The following is a 20,393-nucleotide window of genomic DNA, read 5'->3' on the forward strand; positions in this document are numbered from 1 at the left end:
GCTCATCTATCTTCTGAATCACGTTCAGGCTTTCCATCCTGTCCAACTCTGCCTTCAGTTGCTTTTGAAGAGCAAATGGAACTTTTCTGCATGGATGTATGACCGTTGGCATACTTTTATCTACTCTGATCGTGTGTTCTCCTGGAAGGCAGCCTAGACCCTTAAATAGGTCGTTGTACTCTTTCATGAGTTCATCATAGACTGTCTCTCCTTCGCTTTCCACAACGAGGACTCTCTCTTTACCAGGTTCAGTCTCTCACAGGCTTTTAAACCTAGTATGGCTTGCACATCCTTTGGCACCACGATTAATGCTAGTGTGTGCTCTCTGTCCTTGTGTGTCACTTTGACAATGCATCTTCCTTTCACTGGTATATCAGTACCTGAGTATCCTGTCACTTTCACTTTTATTCCATGTATCTTTGGTCTGGGTCTAATTTTCTTAAAATCAGTCTCTGATATCACATTAACTTGTGCTCCAGTATCCAATTTAAATGGAATGTGTATGTCATTCACTTTTAGTGTCAACATCCAGTCTCTTTTTTCTTTTTTGTTTTCAGACACAACATCTACATAGAACTCCGCTATCTCGCTTTCATCTACTGCATGGACCTTGCTTTGTTGCGCTTGGTTCTTGCAGCAACGGGCATAATGGTTGTTTTTGTTGCAACTATTGCATGTTTTACCATATGCTGGACACTTTTTTGGTGGATGCTGTGTACTGCATCGACTACATGACTTTCGATTGCCCCTTTAATTTTTGTTCGCTGGCCACGCCTCTTTTTTCACATTGGCGCTCTTTTTGTTAAACGGTTTGTGTCCGTTCTTACTCACTGCATCCACGTTGCAGCTACTGTCACTGAACAGCTCCTTTGCCTGCGACTTCACAGTCTCTGTAGCCCTACACAGTGCTATGGCTTTTCCCAGGTCTAGATTTTGCTCTCTTAGCAGTCTTTCCCTTAGACCATTATCTGGAATACCACACACCAGTCTGTCTTTTATCAGCGAGTCTGTCAGTCCCCCAAATTCACATGATTTGCTTCTGTTTCTCAGTTCAGTCACATACTGATCAATAGTCTCTCCCGTTTTCTGTACACATGTGAAAAATCTGTGCCTCTCAAACGTCACGTTACGTTTAGGTATGCAGTAGGCCTCAAACTGTTCCATTATTTTATCTAGCTTCATTTTGTCTCCATCAGCAGCGAATGTGAAGTTATTATACACTTCCAGCACTTCATCACCCACGACATGTAAGAACACTGACGCTTTCATTTTATCACTTTTCTCGTCAGCTCCGATTGCTGATAAATACAACTCCAAACGTTGTTTGAACCTCCTCCAATTTTCAGCCACATTACCTGTCAACTGAAGCTTCGCCGGTGGGTGTAATCCTACCATTTTTTCACTTCGTTAGCTATTCTCCAATGGTAAGTAACGATGTTCTCTTTTGGCTTGCTAATATGTGGAGAGCTGATTTAACTTCAGATTTTTCCTCTTCATCTCTTTCAATCACTTCTGACACCATGTATTGATTTGTATGTGGGTTCAATGATGACACATTCATGAAAGAGAATGACTTTTTATCTAAAGTATGTTCAACTCAGTTAACAGCATTACAGGAGACACCATCTTAGAGATCCATCTAAAACGAAACGAAAACTAAACTGCTTGTCTCTCATGCCCTCTGCTGGTCAGGCATAAATAATCAATCAGGCAAATATGCTGGTAAGGCATAAATAATCAAACAGGCAAATACCATCACTATTTGCTGATATCATTACACCATCCACCACTTTACTGGTGACTGGGAGGAGGCTGATAAGACAGTAATTGGCTGGGATAGATTTGTACTTTGTTTGTGGAAAGGAAATAGCGGGGAAATCTTCCATATTATTGGGTAGATACCAGCGTCCTAGCTATACTAGAACAGCTTGACTAGGGGAGTGGCTAGCTCTGGTGGACAAGTCTTAAGCAGTACTGCCAGAATGCTGTCAGGGCTCATAGACTCTGTTGTGTCCAGTGCATTCATCAACTTCTTAATGTCATGTCTAATGAACCAAATTGGTTGAACACTGGTATCTACGACGGTGAGGACCTCAGGAACAGACAGAGTGGGATCATCCACTTTTGGCTGAAGATAATTTCAAACAGTTCAGTTCTGTCTCTTGCACTCATATGCTGTGCTCCAACATGGTTGAGGATGGGGATGTTCATGGAGCCTCATTTGCCTGTTAGTTGGCTAGTTGTGGTATGGTTACAGAGCTTTGCTTTGATCCATTGATTTTGGGACTACTCAACGGGTTTTGGTGTTTAGCATGCCAGTGGCCCTGTTTATTGGCATCACTCGTACCTCATTCTAAGGTCTGCCTGGTGCTGGTGACAGATAGGTTAGTGAGGATGGCATCAAGTAGCTTACTTCCTTCTGGTGGTTCCCTCACCACCTGATGCAAGCCCAGTGTGGCAGTTGTGTCCTTCAGGACTCGACTATCTGAGTAAGTGTTGGTATTATCGAGCCATTAAGAACATAAGAACATAAGAAATAGGAGCAGGAGTAGGCCATTCAGCCCTTCAAGCCTGCTCCACCATTCAATAAGATCATGGCTGATCTTATGCCTTAACTCCATTCACCGGCCCTATCGCCATATCCCTTGATGCCTTTAGGTTCCCAGCCCCCTGACAAACTCGTTTAAATCCTTCCCAACAGCACTAGCAAACCCCCCTGTGAGGATGTTGGTCCCGTCTCTGCCAAGGTGTAACTCCTTCAGCTTGTACAGGTCCCACCTTCCCCAGAATCGGTCCCAAAGCCTCAGGAATTTAAATCCCTCCCTCCTACACCATCTCTCCAGCCACGCATTCATCTGGTCTATTCTCCTATTTCTGCTCTCACTAGCATGTGGCACTGGGAGTAATCCTGAGATTACTACCTTTTGAGGTCCTACTTTTTAATTTATTTCCTAGCTCCCTATATTCTGCTTGCAGGACCTCGTCCCCCTTTCTACCTATGTCGTTGGTACTGATATGGACCACGACCTCTGGCTGTTCACCCTCCCCCTTCAGAATGTCCTGCAGCCGCTCAGTGACATCCTTGACCCTGGCACCAGGAAGGCAACATACCTTCCTGGAGTCATGCCTGCAGCCACAGAAACATCTATCTGTTCCCCTTATGATAGAATCCCCTATCACTATTGCTCTCCCACTCTTTTTCCTCCCCTCCTGTGCAGCTGAGCCACTCGTAGTTCTTTGTGGTGGACATTTAAATTTTCACCCAGAATACATTCTGTGCCTTTGCTTCCTTTAGAGCATCCTCAAAGTGAAGTTTAAAGTGGAGACATACTGTTTCATCAATTGGGTAGTAGGTGGTGATCAGCAGGAGGTTTCTTTGGCCTTTTTGAGCTGAAGCTATGATTTCACACGGTACAGACTCAATGTTGATTTTCAGCTGATTTTAATTTCTTTAAGTAAAAACTGAAAATGAAGAGCTCCAACTATATTGCTTGGTGTAGACCTTTTCCACTGGATAATGGAAGTTATTTGAATTTGGCAAAAGTTATTTCCTTTGAGATCCTGGGATTGCAATTTGCTATAATTGTGTTTGCTTTGTTTGGCGACAGATGTAAGTTATGCAACCACTGACTAACTGAACATTCTGCATTGCCATAATCAAAATGGGGCAGAATTAGTTCATTGTACATTGTAATTTCTGTCATCTGTGGACGGCAGGAACAAATCTGTTTAACTATTGCTGTTTTTACTGAATTTTTTCTTATTCGTTTGGTTAGCTCAAATTTTTACTTTATTGGCCCAGTAAATCTGCAGCCATTCTAGTCTGATGGAATAGCTGCAAACCCAGCCGGCTCCTGGATATGCCTGGTCCCAGCTTTAAGGTAGAGTTTTGCGAGGAGGGAGGAGCCTCCGTCTTCCCCTACAAGGCCATCAATGTGTACCATCTACAAGATGCATTGCAGTAATTTGCCAAGGCTTCTTCGACAGCACCTCCCAAACCCACGACCTCTACCACCTAGAAGGACAAGGGCAGCAGGCACATGGGAACACCACCACCTCCAAGTTCCCCTCCAAGTCACACACCATCCTAACTTGGAAACATATCGCCGTTCCTTCATCGTCGCTGGGTCAAAATCCTGGAACTCCCTCCCTAACAGCACTGTGGGAGTACCTTCACCACAGGGACTGCAGCGGTTTAAGAAGGCGGCTCGCCACTGTTATGTTCATTAATAAATAGACATTCTTATTATGAACACAGCTAGCTTTTGCTAGCTACTTTTATTGAGCACATGTGGACTTGTACAGCATCTTGTAGAGGCTTCCATCTTGACTGCTGCCTTGTGGGTGGCCTAGCCTCATGGGTAATGTAGTCTTAATATAATGTATAGCTGGGTAGTGTAGTCTTATACATACAGCTATATACAGCTCTACTGCTCCACCTAGTGTCCACCACAGAATGACATGTTATTGATCACTACATCCTCCTTTCTTTGAGGTTTAACAAAATCAATATCAATCAACTTTCAAGAAACCAATAAAGATAATATCAGTAACACTTTTGTTGGTGCTCTATAAACATAAACATTTTCAAAACAGTCAACACATTTTCAAAGCTTTACATTGTACTCAAAGATTAAGTCTATCAGGCTCTTTTACTTCATGTGTGGATCTTCTCAACACAGGTAAGTCTGATGTGTCTTCATGAGATTGTTCTGGCGGTGAATGACAAGATGCAGTTGCGGCATTGTCATCAATCTGCTCTTGTATAGATCGAGGTCTCCTTGCGATCTTTGCTTGGAGAGGGTTTCAGTGTTTCCTTCACTCTTCATGCCATAACTCTCAATGTAGTCAATGCACTCTCGAAAAACTGCTGGCAGCTGGATCCCATCATACAGCATAGTCCTCTCAGCAGCCTCGGCTAATGGAACACCAAAGATTGGCCTGAGGGAAGAAGGAGTATCCACCGGAATTGCTTCCTGCTCTGGTGCAGGCTTCTTCTTTTTCTCTTTCCACTGCTTAACAACATCTGCTGCGGTTATACCTTTGGACTTTTTCTCCTTGTGTTTTTCCTCTTTGTGCTTTTCTTCCTTTGGCTTCTCTTTGACCTTAAAGTCTTTTTCTTTCTTCTTGGAGAAACTAGGCTTTTTGAAGACATGGATACCCTTTGGCCTTTTCATCCTTGATGGGCTCTCTGCTTCATCACCTGAGTCATCTGGTCTGCTTATGGCACAGTTTATACGGTAGACTCTCTTGACCAGTTCTAAGTCTTCACAAGCTTTGTCACCTAATAGTGAATCAAGCCTTTCAGCCACAACAGAAAACATGAGATGATGCACTTTGTCTTTGACTGTCACTTTAAGTCTGCATACACCTAAGCTATCTATTTTCTGTCCATTATAGTCCTTCAGTAGTACTGACTTTTTCTGTATTTTGGGCTTTTCTGTCATATTGTTAATGTCACTCATACTGATTAAATTTGCTTTTGCCCCAGTGTCCAGTTTCAATGTAACTAATGCTCCATTTATCTGCAGTGGGATCATCCATTTGTCCTCTTTTACTGCATTAACTTTATGTTCAGCATTGTCTATTTCTGAGGGCTGCACATTTTCTGTATCTTTTTTGATATCGTCACATGACACCATTCCTACAAAAAATGTCTCACTTAAATCAGTGTCCTCAATCACATTAACTCGTTGCCCTTTCATCGTTTTTACTTTTGAAAAGCATTGTTTGGCAAAGTGATTCTTTCCATTACACTTTGTGCACATTTTTCCAAACGCTGGGCATTGTCTTAACTGGTGTTTGTAACCACAGCGTTTACAATTAAAAATTTCATCCTCCGATTGCTTTTCATTTCTGTTCTGCCCACGTTTCTTCCCCTTGTAGGACACAGCACCGACAGCAGCATTATCACTCATTACTTTCGCATCATTATTGATTTCACTGAAAGTCTGCACGTGCTTTCGAGCTAGCTCGCTGGCTTGGCATATTTTCACCGCATTTTCCAAATTTAGTTCGGTTTCTCTCAACAGACGTTCCCTGACTTTTTTATCATGAATACCAAACACAATCTGGTCACGAATCATGGATGCTTTGAGCTCAGAGAGTCTGTGCTTTCAGTTTCAGATCAGTTATAAAGCTATCAAAAGTCTCATTTTGTTGCTGTGTCCAAGAACGGAAGATGTATCTTTCATACGTCTCATTCTTTTTGGGAGAGCAATGTGCATCAAATTTTTTTAGCACATCTTCTAATTTTTCTCTGTTCTCCTCTGGATTAAATACAAATGTATTAAATACCTCTATCACCTGTGGGCCTGCAACCGTAAGCAGCAACGCTATCTTCCTTGCGTCTGGCTTCGTACCGAATCCGATGGCTGCAATGTAGAGTTTGAATTGCTGTTTAAAAGTCTGCCAATTGTAGTCGATTTTTTCTGTGAGATTCAAACGCTCTGGTGGCTTCAAATTCTCCATGTCGCTTTTCACAATTTTCAGCAGATCTTCACCACCCTGGTACCATGTTATGTTCATTAATAAATAGACATTCTTATTATGAACACAGCTAGCTTTTGCTAGCTACTTTTATTGAGCACATGTGGACTTGTACAGCATCTTGTAGAGGCTTCCATCTTGACTGCTGCCTTGTGGGTGGCCTAACCTCATGGGTAATGTAGTCTTAATATAATGTATAGCTGGGTAGTGTAGTCTTATACATACAGCTATATACAGCTCTACTGCTCCACCTAGTGTCCACCACAGAGTGACATGTTATTGATCACTACAACCACCACCTTCTCAAGGGCAATTAGGGATGGGCAATGAGTGCTGGCCTTGCCAGCGACGCTCACACCCCGTGAATGAATTTAAAAATGTAAGGAATGGGAGGGCATGACCAGGGGAGTGTCTTCTTAAGCTACTCCTAGGTTCTCATTCAGGACCTGGCACATAATCAATGCAGGTACACCTGATTTTAGTAGGTGTACCTGGCTGAAAGGGTCATCAGTAAGTGTCACGTTGGGGTCCAAGTTGTGGGCCAACGATGAGAGGGCTGGAAACTTGTGGGCTGAGTTTTAAGTGGCCCCCTTTCTAAGGGGGCTGCTTTGGGGATCCAAATAGTTCTTCTGGAGGTGAGTCCAGCACCCCTGCCCGGTCAGACCAGATACCACTGGTATTTCCAACGTCTTTGCTGGGGGCAGAGGGCCCCACAGGTGCAAGCCCAAACCGCCAAAAGCCCACTCCTGTAGGATTCTTCCCCTGAGCCTGTAAACATGAGCAAGGTCAACAGCGGAATTTCATGGCAGTCATGAATCTGGCGTCATTGCTAAGATTACATCTCCACAGATTATTTTCATAAAGAAAGACATGAGCCTGGAAGGAATGTTTTGTACCATAAAACAATAAAAATTTACAGCGTAGGAGAAGTCTATCTAGCCTATCGTGACTGTGTCAGCTCTTTGCTAGAGCAATCCAAAACTCATCTTTTGCTCTCTCCCAGAGCTCTCTATCTTCCTTTGCTTCAAATATCTATTCACTCTTCCCTTAAAAGATGCAGTAGCCTCTGTCTCAACCAATTCCTGTTGCAAAGAATTCCACATACCCACACAAATCTCTGCATAAAGAAATTTCCCCTAACCTGCCTCTTCAATCTATCAAAGCCCTTCGTAACTTTTCACCCCTGGTATCATCCTGTAATAAACAGCAGCAAAATGTTTTTAGGAACAGCACAATTTAACTCTTTAAAATCATGTAGCAAAAATGTGCTTAATGATTAATATAAAACTTCAAGTAGCAGAATGTAGCCATCTGTTTATAATTATTTGTTTGTAGTATTTTCTAAATGGTATTAATATTTTCTTCCAACTGTAAGGGAATATGAATCCAGATGGAATTCAGCTGCATTAACAGTAAAAGCTAATCTACACTTATTAATAACAAAATTTACATATTTAATAATTAACCTTCTAAATACAATATTACAGACATAATGTAAGAAATTAGATAATTCTGAACAATTTAAAATATGCTTTCTAATAAGATCCAAAGCAGATAAAAGTAATCATCAGCAAATCCTCAAAAGTTGAGATTTAATGGACCCTGAATATCGATGCACACCTCACAATAATTTGTGATAGTTCATTTTGCCCTCTGACAAATGTAATCAAACAGTGATGGAAAGGTAAGATCTCGGAAAGCGGGCATAATGCATACAATTTCTACCCCTAAAGCCCTTGTTAAAGTCCAGTCATAACAAACAATTTGAAACCATGGACAGGGAAGGAACAAGAAGGAAGAACAAGATTTGGAAATGATCAATGTTTAAAAATAATCAGTGGCAGGTTTAGGTGGGATGAAGCCACTAAATTACCCCAGCCCCAAGAGTTTTTGTCACTCATGGATATACATTAATTTATTCCTCACTGTGTGTTTTCTTAGGAAATAAACAATAATCATTAAATTAACAATAACTACATCTCCATATAAGTCAATCATCTACATATGCAGACAGGATGGTGATTTTTTACATTGAAATATATTAGTTCAGTTTTCTGTGTGTGTACAAAGGTCTTCATGATGTTGTCTACTAGAACCTCCATAACCAGGCACTAAATTGCATTTTCCAGCCATTTGTAATGCTTCAAATGTTCATTCTAGACGGCTAGACTGATTACATTTTCATCACTAGTTAGCTGCTTGAGAAGTATAAAAGCAACAAAATTATAGGATGTGTTGTGATTGGTTTTCTGCCATTCTCACTAATGAACTTGGGTTTCTCAAAAATTGCACAGAGGAAAATCTATCACATTATTGGTGGATATAAAATTAGTGGAGCTGAAAATCCGTGGACCTACTGACGCACTTTTGCAATTAGGCCAGGACCTGAATACACTGTGTCTCCATCTTACGTCAGGGATTCTGCAGGGCTTTTAAGGTGTGGAACCTCCACCTGCCCCTTACAAATCAAGAGCCTTAGGAGGGACAGCGCCAAGGGGTAGGGCCTCCCAAATCTGGAGGTTCCCCACATCCCTGGCTCTCAGAGCAGTAGCAGTTCTCACCCGTAGGTCCAGGCTGTGATCATGGCCTGGACCCCCAAATAAAGATTGCAATATTTTTAAATGCTGCCTGTAAGTGCAACTCCTTTGCAAAGGGGTTTGCTGGGATGCTTCAAAGTTCTTTCCAGGAGTGGAAGGACCTGGTAACTCCTCTGGAACTGGTAAGTTGTGTCATGTTAGGGCCTTAGATATGCCCCTAGTGGCACACCTGCCCATTATTCCCATGCAAATAATGGGATCTCCCCTCCAACCCCTGGCCTGCAGCAGAACTCTGAGGCGGACGCATCCTGGAATGCACACTGATCATACTGGAATTAATCAGCTACAATTGTACACCCGAGAGCTGTGCTTCTCCCACTGGAACTGCTTTACCCATTAGCACAATGGCTTACAGAGTTATTTAGAAGAGGCTGAGAAGAATACCAGCCCCGGTGGACGGTCTAATTCTGCAGGCTCCATTGGTGAGCTCATGCCTGGCCAATCATTAACTATAGCCTGGAATACTGCAGGCCTGCCTGGTTCGTGCATTTGATTTCTGAGTCTGCCACAGAGGGTTGACTTGGTTTTGAATTTTCATCATGTCATCTTGCAGCCACCTTGACCAACTGGAAATTTTGCTCACCTCCCTTCCAAGAAGGATAGTCACTAGTTGCTCAATAGACAACTGACCAGCCTGGATCTGAGCCCTTGCTGGATCAACACCACACTCCAGAAGCTCCTCATGAGTGGCAAGGTGATCAGCACAATGGATCATAAAATGTGTGAGTGCATTGCCACCATGGTCCATCAAGAAAATGATCAGTTATTTAATCATAGCAGCCTAGAGCTGAATTTCTGATGTGCACTGCTAGTGTGCAAGGCGCTCTGCCAGCACTGTAGACTTGTAAAATTACCCGTAAATCATCCTAACCTTGTGTAGGTCACTGGTGAGGCTACATTCGCAATATTGTGTGTCGTTTTGGATACTTTACCTGCAAAATGGCATCAAGGCATTGGTGAAAGTTTGGAGAAGAGTGACAAAGATGTTTCTAAAAAAGAAAAAAAAGACTTGCATTTCAAGATGTCCTAAAGGGCATTTCAAGATGTCCTAAAGCGCATTATAGTCACTGACGTACTGTTGAAGAGTAGTCACTGTTGTAATATAGCAAACGTGGCAGCAAATTTGTGCACAAACAATGTGATAATGACCAGATAATTCCTTTTGTTTAGTGATATTGGTTGAGAGATAAATGTTGGCCAGGACACATGGAGAACTCTATAAAAGTGCCATGGGATTGTTTACGTCCATCATGATCACGGAGGTGGAGTGGTCCAGGGCAGCAGCAGCCCAGATTATTTTTGTAGGGCCTGGAGGAACACTCCTGTTCTTCCTAACCCCACAAAAGTAATCTAAAACTTACCTTTGCAGGCCTCTGGTAAAACTGGTTGGAGCGTGTATGACACGTGCTCTGACAAGTGCTGTCCTAAAATAGCATCAGGCCCCCCCTTTACATATTAGAAGGGGCCTACAGTCTGAAACAGCTGGGCGCTTCAGTCACCCCAGTGGTGGGCCCCTGTAACAATGGAGATTGCTGAAGCATTGGCTTTAACCGAGCGGTAAGTCTACCAACCCAATTTTGAGGCTACTTTCAGCCTAGTTAACACCAATTTTGGCAAGGTAAAATCAGTAAAACAGTCTGTTTCTATCAATTCTTTTCTCTGTCCTATCCCTTCATAATTTTAAACACTTCCATCAAATCATCACATTGGGCTGGATTTTGTGAATGGAGACGTGCTGGAGGTGGGACTGCTGCTTGTCGGGTCTCGGTCCTGCCTCCATCATGTTCTGGCCAACCAGCAGGATTTTCCCCTGATTGACCTTGTTAAACCCGCCCTGCGGGCTCAGCAGACCAATTAGGGGGAAGTCACTGACAGAGCACGTCAACGTCTGATGTGCCATCTGTCAAGACTTCTTGAAAGAAGAAATGTCAGCATTTGACAGCTCTGTGAAGCTGTCAAACACTGACATTCTATGTAGTTTGATGAGTCCTTGTGTTCAGGACTCATCAAACCTTTCAACTTTGTAGAAAGCAGATGACTGTTCGTTCGGAGGATCCAACAGCCAGTCTGTGAAATCTACAACGAAGATGTTGGGATTCCGGAACCACCGTGGCTGAAGGCTGTCGGCAGAAACAAAGGTAAGTGAACATTTTCTAACAATTAACACTCACCTCACATACTTACCACTCCACACTTGCACCCATCACTCACCTCTACATCTCACTTTCAAGACCCTCCGACCCCCGCAGTCCTCCTACTCAACTCCTCCAACCCAGCGGGGTTCTCCAAGGTCAGGAAGCCTTCACCTGAAAAGGTAAAATGGGACTAATCCTTTTTCTGCCTGTTAACTACCTGTTAACAGGCAGTTAAAAGGATTTAATCCCTTTCCTGCCTCGAGGAGATGGGACCCGGGGCAGGACGGCTTCCCGCCTCCTGGCAAAAGACTGAAGTACAATATATGCACCACATAGGAAAAGAAACCAAGACAAGAGTGTATTACTCTGAGAAAACAATGCAAGCATAAATATTCTGTACATTTTCTAAAATTCTGCTTTGTAATCATTAGATTAAATCACTATTTTTAATGGATAAGAATGTGCATTTTTTTGAAAGCTGCATAAAATGCTCCAGTTAACAATTTCTTCTAACCAATTTACCATTTTTGAATTCCTCTTAGGGCGCTTCTACTATCTAATTCACTTTAGAAAGCTGACTTATGGCGAAGCTGTACAAGCCTGTATTCAAGATGGATCAAGGATTGCTAAAGTTGGCCAGATGTATGCCGCCTGGAAGTTGCTGGGCTACGACCACTGTGATGCGGGCTGGCTAGCTGATGGCAGTGTCCGTTACCCAATCACCAGACCCCGGCAACGGTGCAGTGAAAGCGAGGCAGCCGTGCGCTTTGCTGGCTTCCCCGATAAGAAACACCGATTATATGGTGTCTACTGCTTCATAAGCAACTGATAATTCACATAAAAGCTTAGATGGAGACGAGTGTTATTTTAATTCTGCACATGTGAAGGATGTACTTTCAATGATATGAACTCAAAACATGTTACCAAAACTGTGATAAAACTATTTTTACTTACTGTACAATGCCATTTTCATACAAGCCAAAACATTTTTTCTTTGTTGTAATGTATCATACATTCATTAAAAATTAAAAATAATATAATTTTTATAGGAAGCTATACCAAGATTTAGCACCATTTTGCTTTTTAAAAAAAGTAGCAGTTAGTAAAAGCTACCCTAAACATTGCCCTGATGGTGTCTAATAGATAGAACATTCAGGAATGGGTGGGGGGCATGCCATAGCTAGACCTTATTAAGAATTGTAAGGCCATTCAATTAAAACATGGACATTTCTCAGGCAATCTTTCAATCCTTTTGTGAAATATACAAATATTCAGGATTCATCTTGTTTTGAAAACTTTCTGAAATGTAGTACGCTTCTGCCTCTCCAAGAAAGTTGGGTAAAACAGTGGAGAAACTTGATGCTACACTCTAAATTCCTGCAGCATACCAATAATTCATCCAATATTTTATGTATCTGATTTGGCTGCCATTGATGATGCATGCTTTTGCAAAACCATTAGATGTTGAACAATATAGAGAAACCCTGTACTATTCTAGTTTTGCCAGATTTATGTCATACTTGATGAATTTGCGAGTTTTATCTCTGAACTTTGATAGCAATTATTGTTTTCAAGAAAATAAAAGACCTGATTTTGTACCACTTTTTCCAATGGTGCTATGTGGCTTTGCACCATATTTGGTAGCAAAATTTTAAAGTCAGTAAGTGGTACTGTGGTGTACTAAGATGCTAATTTGATGAACAAGGAAATTTCATTGATCAGAGGCCTAATGTATTTTTTAAGTTATGCAAAAACGCTCTATGAAATAGTATTTGGGGCATAAGCCTTTTGCTGAATCCTTTAAATAAAAAACTAGAAAAAAATGAGGTAGCAGAATGGCTACATCACTAAAAAGTAAAATATTTACAGGATTCTGTGATCTTCATTGTAACCACAAGCAAAGTCAGCACTAAAACTGCAAAACTAAACTTGTGTTATTAGTTATGGGGCCAAAAAACATAATTGTTGGTGCAATCACAGTTTAGTGTCAAGAAAAAAAAGTAACATCAGGCCCAATGTGTATTTCCTTCTGGCTATGATGAAATTTCTTTCAATAAATTGTTGTAGATTAATTTCCAGATTTTTGTTGTAAAGCACAATGTTTGATACACACGTAGTATTTTTTTCTCTCTCCCTGGGCAAATTGTTGTGGTTATTGTGCTGAATAATGAATTGTCTGAGAAATGCAACACCATCTTCAATCTCTTCATGTCATCAAAATCGGCTGAAGGTCACGTGTTTTTTTTAAAAAGGGGATGAGCTGACTTTGAAGAGAGACTTTATTCTGTGGGTGTTAGTGATTCTGTTGCAACTCAAAACAGTAATTAGGTGCAGTTAAACAGCACTTTGCAGGTCTCACTGTGCATCCATTCCACAAGCAAAATCTTAAAGTCAGCACTAAAATGGCAAAACGAAACTTGTGTTATTAGTTATGGGGCCAAAAAAATAGATAATGGTATGGTGCAATTACAGTTTAGTGTCAAGAATGAACTCACAGAATAAAGTGTAAATTGTGCCAGTGTCAGTGTGATAGAAGATTTTATATTGGGTGAAAGACCATCCTAGCTTTTCTTGAGATGTGTATGACTTTTTGGGGGGTTGTTATCATTTATGAAGGAACTCCAGTAATAGACCATCACTCTATATTTCTTTAGCTATGCGGTTGAAGAAATTACACATCTGTTACTTTATACAAGCTATCATTCTCTTTCAATGTTATGTTTAAAAACTTCAGAATTGGCTTTTGTTCTACTTTCTTTCATTTAACAATTAAAAAGATAGTGTAGAACTCATTTAAAATTTTGCCTTCATTTCCATACCCCTGTTGGATATATTTCCTGGCTAAGCCATGGGTTCACAGTGTACAATGTGCTGCATTCAAATCCTGCACCGGTCAAAGGTTACTAATGCTGTTCCATCTAACCAAGAATCATCTGTAAAGCAAACTGTTGTCAAAACATGTTTTCAACACCAATTTCATAGCAATACAAATAAAGGTTTCATTCATCACTAACTAAAAGAGAATAAAAACTTTATTTAATGTCTTTGCCTGATCAAATAGACAAGTTTCAAGTCCATAAATCACAAAAGGCAATCCCTATATGGAATTTACCACTGGGTAGTCTTGCTCAGTTTGGAAGTTTTTTAAAATTGGACATTGGTCATGGTATGCTTTCAGTTTAACAATGCCTGGTGCCTTACTTTGTTGCTTTATGATTTCAGATTACAATTTGTGCTCTTCAGTTTTCTGCACTGGTTATCTTTGGTAATGAAGTACTGAAATATGCCACCACCACTATTCACCTGTGACTCTGTTCCAATGGAAAAGAGATTTCCAGACTGCAAAAAAAAACCTAGTTCTGGGTTTTACCTAGAGACCGTATGGTCCAGAACAGCTACTAGTTGAGAGTAGGAGTGACCATGAATGACAATAAGAATGTGGTGTCGTTTTAATATAATTATATATCCCATTCTTCATCTACATGCATTACTGATTTAGTGCAGAAATACGTCAACTATAGTCCATTGAAAGGAGAACCTTGTTCAATGTCCAAACTGGAGTCCAAACTTTGCCATGGATTCACATGCATAGATTCTTTATATGAAATGACACAACAGTTTGGTTAACATAACAATATCTAATCCGATTAATTCATAAGAAAATGGTGTTTAACTGTTAGCCATTGTGTGATCAAAGTGTACTGCATTATAAAGGACCAAGTGTTACATGGTGGGCTCCACTGGATGAACTTTTACATAATGTATAATGTGATTGCAAGTGTGTTGTGATACTGAATTTATCACTTGTACAACAGCTGTATTCCAATGGAACACGCCATGTGTCCATTTATGCCATGAATGCTTTTGTATTTTCCTGATTTCTTTTCTGATTACTTATTTCTATTTCTGTTTTAAACCTGATTCTTTTTGTGGTGGAATATTAACTAATATCAAACCTTGTGACATGATTACATTCAAAGCTGTTCCTGACATTGTGTCAATTTATTAGTGGCTGTGATAGCATGATTATCCTGAACTAATTTAACTAATTGGAGGTGATTTTCAACTGTGTTGCAAATCAGCTGGGCAGTGGCATTTTCATGGTCAGGTTTCATCTGTATAAAATCACCAGGGCTTAAGGACCACTGACAGGAACTCACTGATTGGGAGAGGACAGGAAATCTGGCGGTTCCTCTACAAAACTGAGCCGAAAGTACATGCTTAAAGGCGAGTAGGAATGGCAATTCGGGGGGGGGGGGGAGCATAAAAGGACCAGCAGCAGGCCGTAATATTTACGAGGGGCCAGTAGGAGCATGACTGCTCCTCTGGGCCCCACAAAAATCATTTGGGAAACTTATCTGCAATATTTCCAGAGCAGCCTCCAATGGTCCCTTTAAGAGCCATTGTTTATGCCACTCTGCATCCATTGGGAAGAGCATGTGTCACTCACACGCCACTCAATGGCACCTGAAAATTGCATCTGAGCCTTACAACCAGTGTAGGACCCAAATTTAAATATTTTAATTAGGCTCCCATCTGTTTCAGGCAGGAGCGATGGCCACCTATTTCGAGGCCTGCTCAAAAATCGAGTTGGATGGGCCTCGGAAGGCCAGTGAGTGGTAGTTTGAAAAAAATGTCTGCTTACCGCCTTATTTTTTCAGCATGAGCAGGGCAGTAGTGCAGACGAAAATCACTCCCCATTGGAAAGAATTTGTTGGGTTAGGGAATTAAACTATGTTGAATAGGCAGAGAGATTCTGCTGTGCTGAGGAGCAACATTTGCTGAATGAGAAGTGGTTGTGGTGGCTTAGAAGAAAGAGCATGCTGAGTTTTGATAGACTTTGTCAGTTAGGAAGGTACAGATTGTCTATTAGAAAGTGACATTTTTTCTGGGAAGGATGAGACTTGAGACTTGACTTGAGTTGGGAGAAATGCTCCTTGGATCTCAAGAGGGAAAATGAGGAATTTATCAGGTAGATGGAATTTGTCTCTGGAAGAGGTTGCATGTGGTAGACTGGGGTTGTAAATGTTATGGGGCTATTTGCGTGTTTAACTGTTTATAATGGAGTGATTATTTTTTTGCCATACTTGTTTTTCTGACTCGATGATCAGGTTGTACGCAGTGGGCAGTATTGCATGGTTTAAAGGTCCCTAGCTGAGCTTCAATTGTGCTATACTGTTCAATTACTTTTCTGGCTGCAGTCTCCATTTGTGCTTTTGTGTCCAATCAATATGTATCTTAGAATGTGCATGCAGCGGCTTTAGCTGGGCAGTGCATTTTTTTTTGCAAAATATTATATGCTGCAGACAAATTTTCCAATGAGACAATGTGAATGCTTTGTTTAGAGTTTGGCAGTCATTGCCTGGGAAGTACTACTGTACATTGTATGACTACAGAGATATTTCTGTTAATTCTGAGATAAATTAGTTGTATAAGAACTCAGGATAGTTATCTGACAAAACTGCAGGGCAGAGGAACCATATGATTAGCTACATTCAAAATATTTGTGTCATTGTAACATTCCTAATGTATGATGCTTATTCATCTTCAGCTACGTAGAGAGATTATGACTAAATAAGGCACCTAAAAGTTACGAACAAAAACTGCTACTGTCTGTTTCAAATATGGAGAAAGTGTTTTTAAATTAGCAGTTGCTTTTGTGGCTAGTCACAGACGAAGTTACAAATGATATTAAGGAATATGATAGGACAAACTCCATAATGAATTAAGCTGAATTTACTAAGACAGTTATTGTGCTTGTGCAACGAATGCTCAAAGAAACAGTGTGAAATGTTTCAGTAATTAATTCATGTTTCCTTAGCTCATATCAAATCTGTTAGCTGCTGTGGAATGTAAAAATTGGTGTTTTAACCTGTTTGAGCTCGTACTGTATAAGGGCAGTGAATAAGTGAGGCCATCAATTCGTACGCACTAACAATGTTAGATGAAGATTTAGCTGACTAGAACATAGATGCTTAAATCCAATTTAGACTTATTTGTTTATTAATAATTTCTTTAAAAATATGTGTCAAATTTTTTGAGTTGGAACAATGGAGTAATCTTATAACCTTTTCACAAAAATGTATGTACAATATATATATTATTTATATATATATATATGTGAGATGAGTAAATCCTGGAAGTGAAAAAAAATCTATATTCTTCTCAAGACCTGACTATGCACAGCAATCCTTTTGAACACCATGCAATGTATAAAGATTATTGTGTCATGCATTATATGAAATGTGGATGGTTGTACAGAAGGAGCTAGTTCAAGATTGTGACACTGATTCCTGCAGAGAACCACACTTTTCTTATAGTAACAATGCTCCCCATATATTCTTCAACAGTTAAGCATCTCACCTCAAACATCTTTCTTATGGCCAAATGTTAGTTTTCGAATGTACATAAACATACAGTCCAGCATATGGGTCATTCAAATGCGACTCCCTAATAGCAAGCAATCTGCTTCAGCTGGTGGAACAATGGCACGGTAAAAGTTTGTTGCTGACTGTCTTTTAAATAGCGCCAAGGTTTGCTGCATACGTCTTGCCCAAGGGAAAGGTGCTGGGTTTTTTTTGCTGACTATACTATTTTTTCCTGTTCTCACATACTGCAGTATTTTGTCACACTATTCTTAATTTAACCTTCGGAGTACTGAATACTTTTCTACAACCTGCAGCATCCTGGTGGCATCATTACGGAAATCTAATGTTATGGAGGAAGAAAATGCAAATTTATTTTTAGAACACAAGCACATAGAACAATTTGTTTTAATGGCACTAAACATTTGGCATGCTGCTGGGTGCCGAAAGAGTCGTTCAGAACTCAGTGGGCCCTGTGCTATGTAAATAGAATTTATAATGTGCTTCTATGTTTGTATGCCATCCTTGCATCTATTTGCACTGTACCGCATTAGTACTATTAATGTGTCTTCTAGAAAATTACTTGGAATACATTAACAAAATGAAACAACTGATATAATGTAAATTGTAGCATAACATATGGAAAGTTAGGTAAAACTCAACCCCAAAGATCAATGTTGGAAGGAATTTATTTCAAGTATATAAAAAACTTTTTTTTTGCATTTTGTGACAGGAGCACAGCAATGCTAATAAAAATATGAAACTAACCCTCTCCTTGAGTTTTATTTTGTGATTTATTATCGTCCTATTTTATCAAATGAAGTAATGATCTCTGTTATCAAATGCAGCCCCATCAAATGATTCACAGCACTCGAATGTATTTCAGGCAATTTGTGCAGGTGTTTTAATGTGATTGTGTACTGCTTTCAATTGTTCATTTTACGCACACACAAAAAAGGGGTCGATTTTGAGTGCGCTCGCCTGGCGTCAATGGGATGGTAACAGCCTCAAAATGTGTTCGGTGGACTTATTGCCCCGTTAACAGCAGCAATGGTTTGAAAGGGCACTGCAACCGGGTGTCCAAAGTGCCCGCCTATTTCAGGAGATAGGCCCCTTTTAATATGGAAATCGGGTTCCTATGACATAAACCTGTAGTTACATGGCTGGCGGCATCTCTGGCCCGATTTTCAGTATTTAATTTGGCGAGCTGCAATAGGATGCCTGTTTGGGGCCCTGCAGCTCCCCTGACAAATTTAAATGAGGCCGGTGCCTCAAACTGATAGGAATGGGCGGTCGATCAGCATGCTCTGCCAGTACGGCACACATTAGTCGCAATCTACCCCAAATTGCTTTGACCATTGCTGAGCCCTAAAGGGTGAACAAGCCATTCTGTGTAGGAGTATTTTATTAATATATTTTTTGTTTGTGTTAATTTTATTAGCATGTTGTAAAACAAGTATTAAAAATGTAATAGCTTTTATATCTGATAACTGAAAGGACATTACACCAAAACAAGTTGCTTAAATTACTTTAAGAACTGAGTTGAAGATTTTGTTGGGAGGGGTGTTGGAGGGAAAGAGCACTATTGACTTTTTTTTATTTAATCTGTCTGTGTCAGAGATGCCAGTTGTGCTGAAAGCTTGATCTTTTTGCTGCAGTTAAGCTTTGCTGAAGTGGCTCTTTTGGTAAATGCATCATTTACATTGGATTTGCATATTGCACCTCATTGGTTAGGCATTACATTGCACTATTACAAAAAATGCACAGAGCTGATAGAAGCTGTGCCTTTCACGGCAACACAGTGTGGATGTCCATAACGAACAAACAGAGGATTTTTTTAAAGCTCGCTGTAGGAGTTAATTTCGCTCTGAACATTATTAGCTATCACATATGCTAATTGTTGTTGAAAGTATAGCAGTGTTGTAGGGTTCTCAAAATTCCCACATTCCCCGAAAATTATGGATAAAGGGAGCCTGCATGGACAAGTTATTAAAAAGGGTACCCAAAATGGCTTCTGAAACCTCGTGACCAAAAGTACAGGATTTTAAAAGCAAGGCCCCGCAAAAGGGCAGGCACTTTCAAAACCTGAAACGAGACCTAACATGCATGAATCTGTGAAAGACTTTGTGAAGCCAGACAGCTAGGTAAACACAGAATATGCATTCCTCACCTTGGAACAGATCAAGTCAGAATGGGCCTAATCGCGAGGCCATTAAGTTTCTGCATACATAATCGGTAACAGTTCACAGTAGCCATCAAGCCAGGATAAGGACAATTAAATTTCATAAATAACAAACAGCCAGGATATCGGAGCCATTAAACCAGGAGACAATCGCCCCAAAGGCCATTAAAGTAGATGACCGTAATCACTTTGGACAAACCCGCCAAAAGTTAGACAAAGGACTGACCTGATTTGGCACGCAGATAAGGGATGAAGAACCGGGTATAATTGTAGGCCCACCGGTAGCCAAGGTCCTCTTGCCTCTTGACTCCCTCTCTTGCCGCTCGTGCTTCTTGACTCTCTTGCCCTGGCCTCGTGGCGGGCTCTCTTCTCGCTCCCCGCACCGCTCAACATCAAGGACGCCCATTACTACACCAAGGGCCGAATGCGGGAGGAGAACAAGACCTGATTCAAACAAGCACAGGACATATGGGGCCACAAACGGGCAGACGAGACAAGACGAGGTGAAGAAAATGGTAAACCGGTAAAGGCAGAGAAGGGCAGCGGGAAGACGCGTTGGGGAACAAACGGCCTAGTTATAAGCTGGCGTTTGATGAATAAACTGGCGTTTGAAGCATGGGTAGTA

The 20,393-nt window shown here is 40.8% G+C and overlaps 1 protein-coding gene across 1 annotated transcript in view; it reads left to right on the forward strand.

Annotated features, from left to right (window-relative positions):
- hapln1b (hyaluronan and proteoglycan link protein 1b) overlaps positions 1–18,353 on the forward strand; it is a 63,613-nt gene extending 45,260 nt beyond the window's left edge. The window contains exon 4 of the mRNA XM_085989363.1: positions 11,764–18,353. Within this exon, the coding sequence (XP_085845489.1) occupies positions 11,764–12,050 (287 nt within the window). The 3' untranslated portion in view covers positions 12,051–18,353. The remainder of the gene's footprint in view (positions 1–11,763) is intronic.
- Positions 18,354–20,393: the final 2,040 nt, after the last annotated feature.

This window comes from Somniosus microcephalus, chromosome 1 (assembly GCF_052327205.1).
Source record: "Somniosus microcephalus isolate GS21.2 chromosome 1, FLI_Smic_1.0, whole genome shotgun sequence".
Classification (NCBI taxonomy): domain Eukaryota; kingdom Metazoa; phylum Chordata; class Chondrichthyes; order Squaliformes; family Somniosidae; genus Somniosus; species Somniosus microcephalus.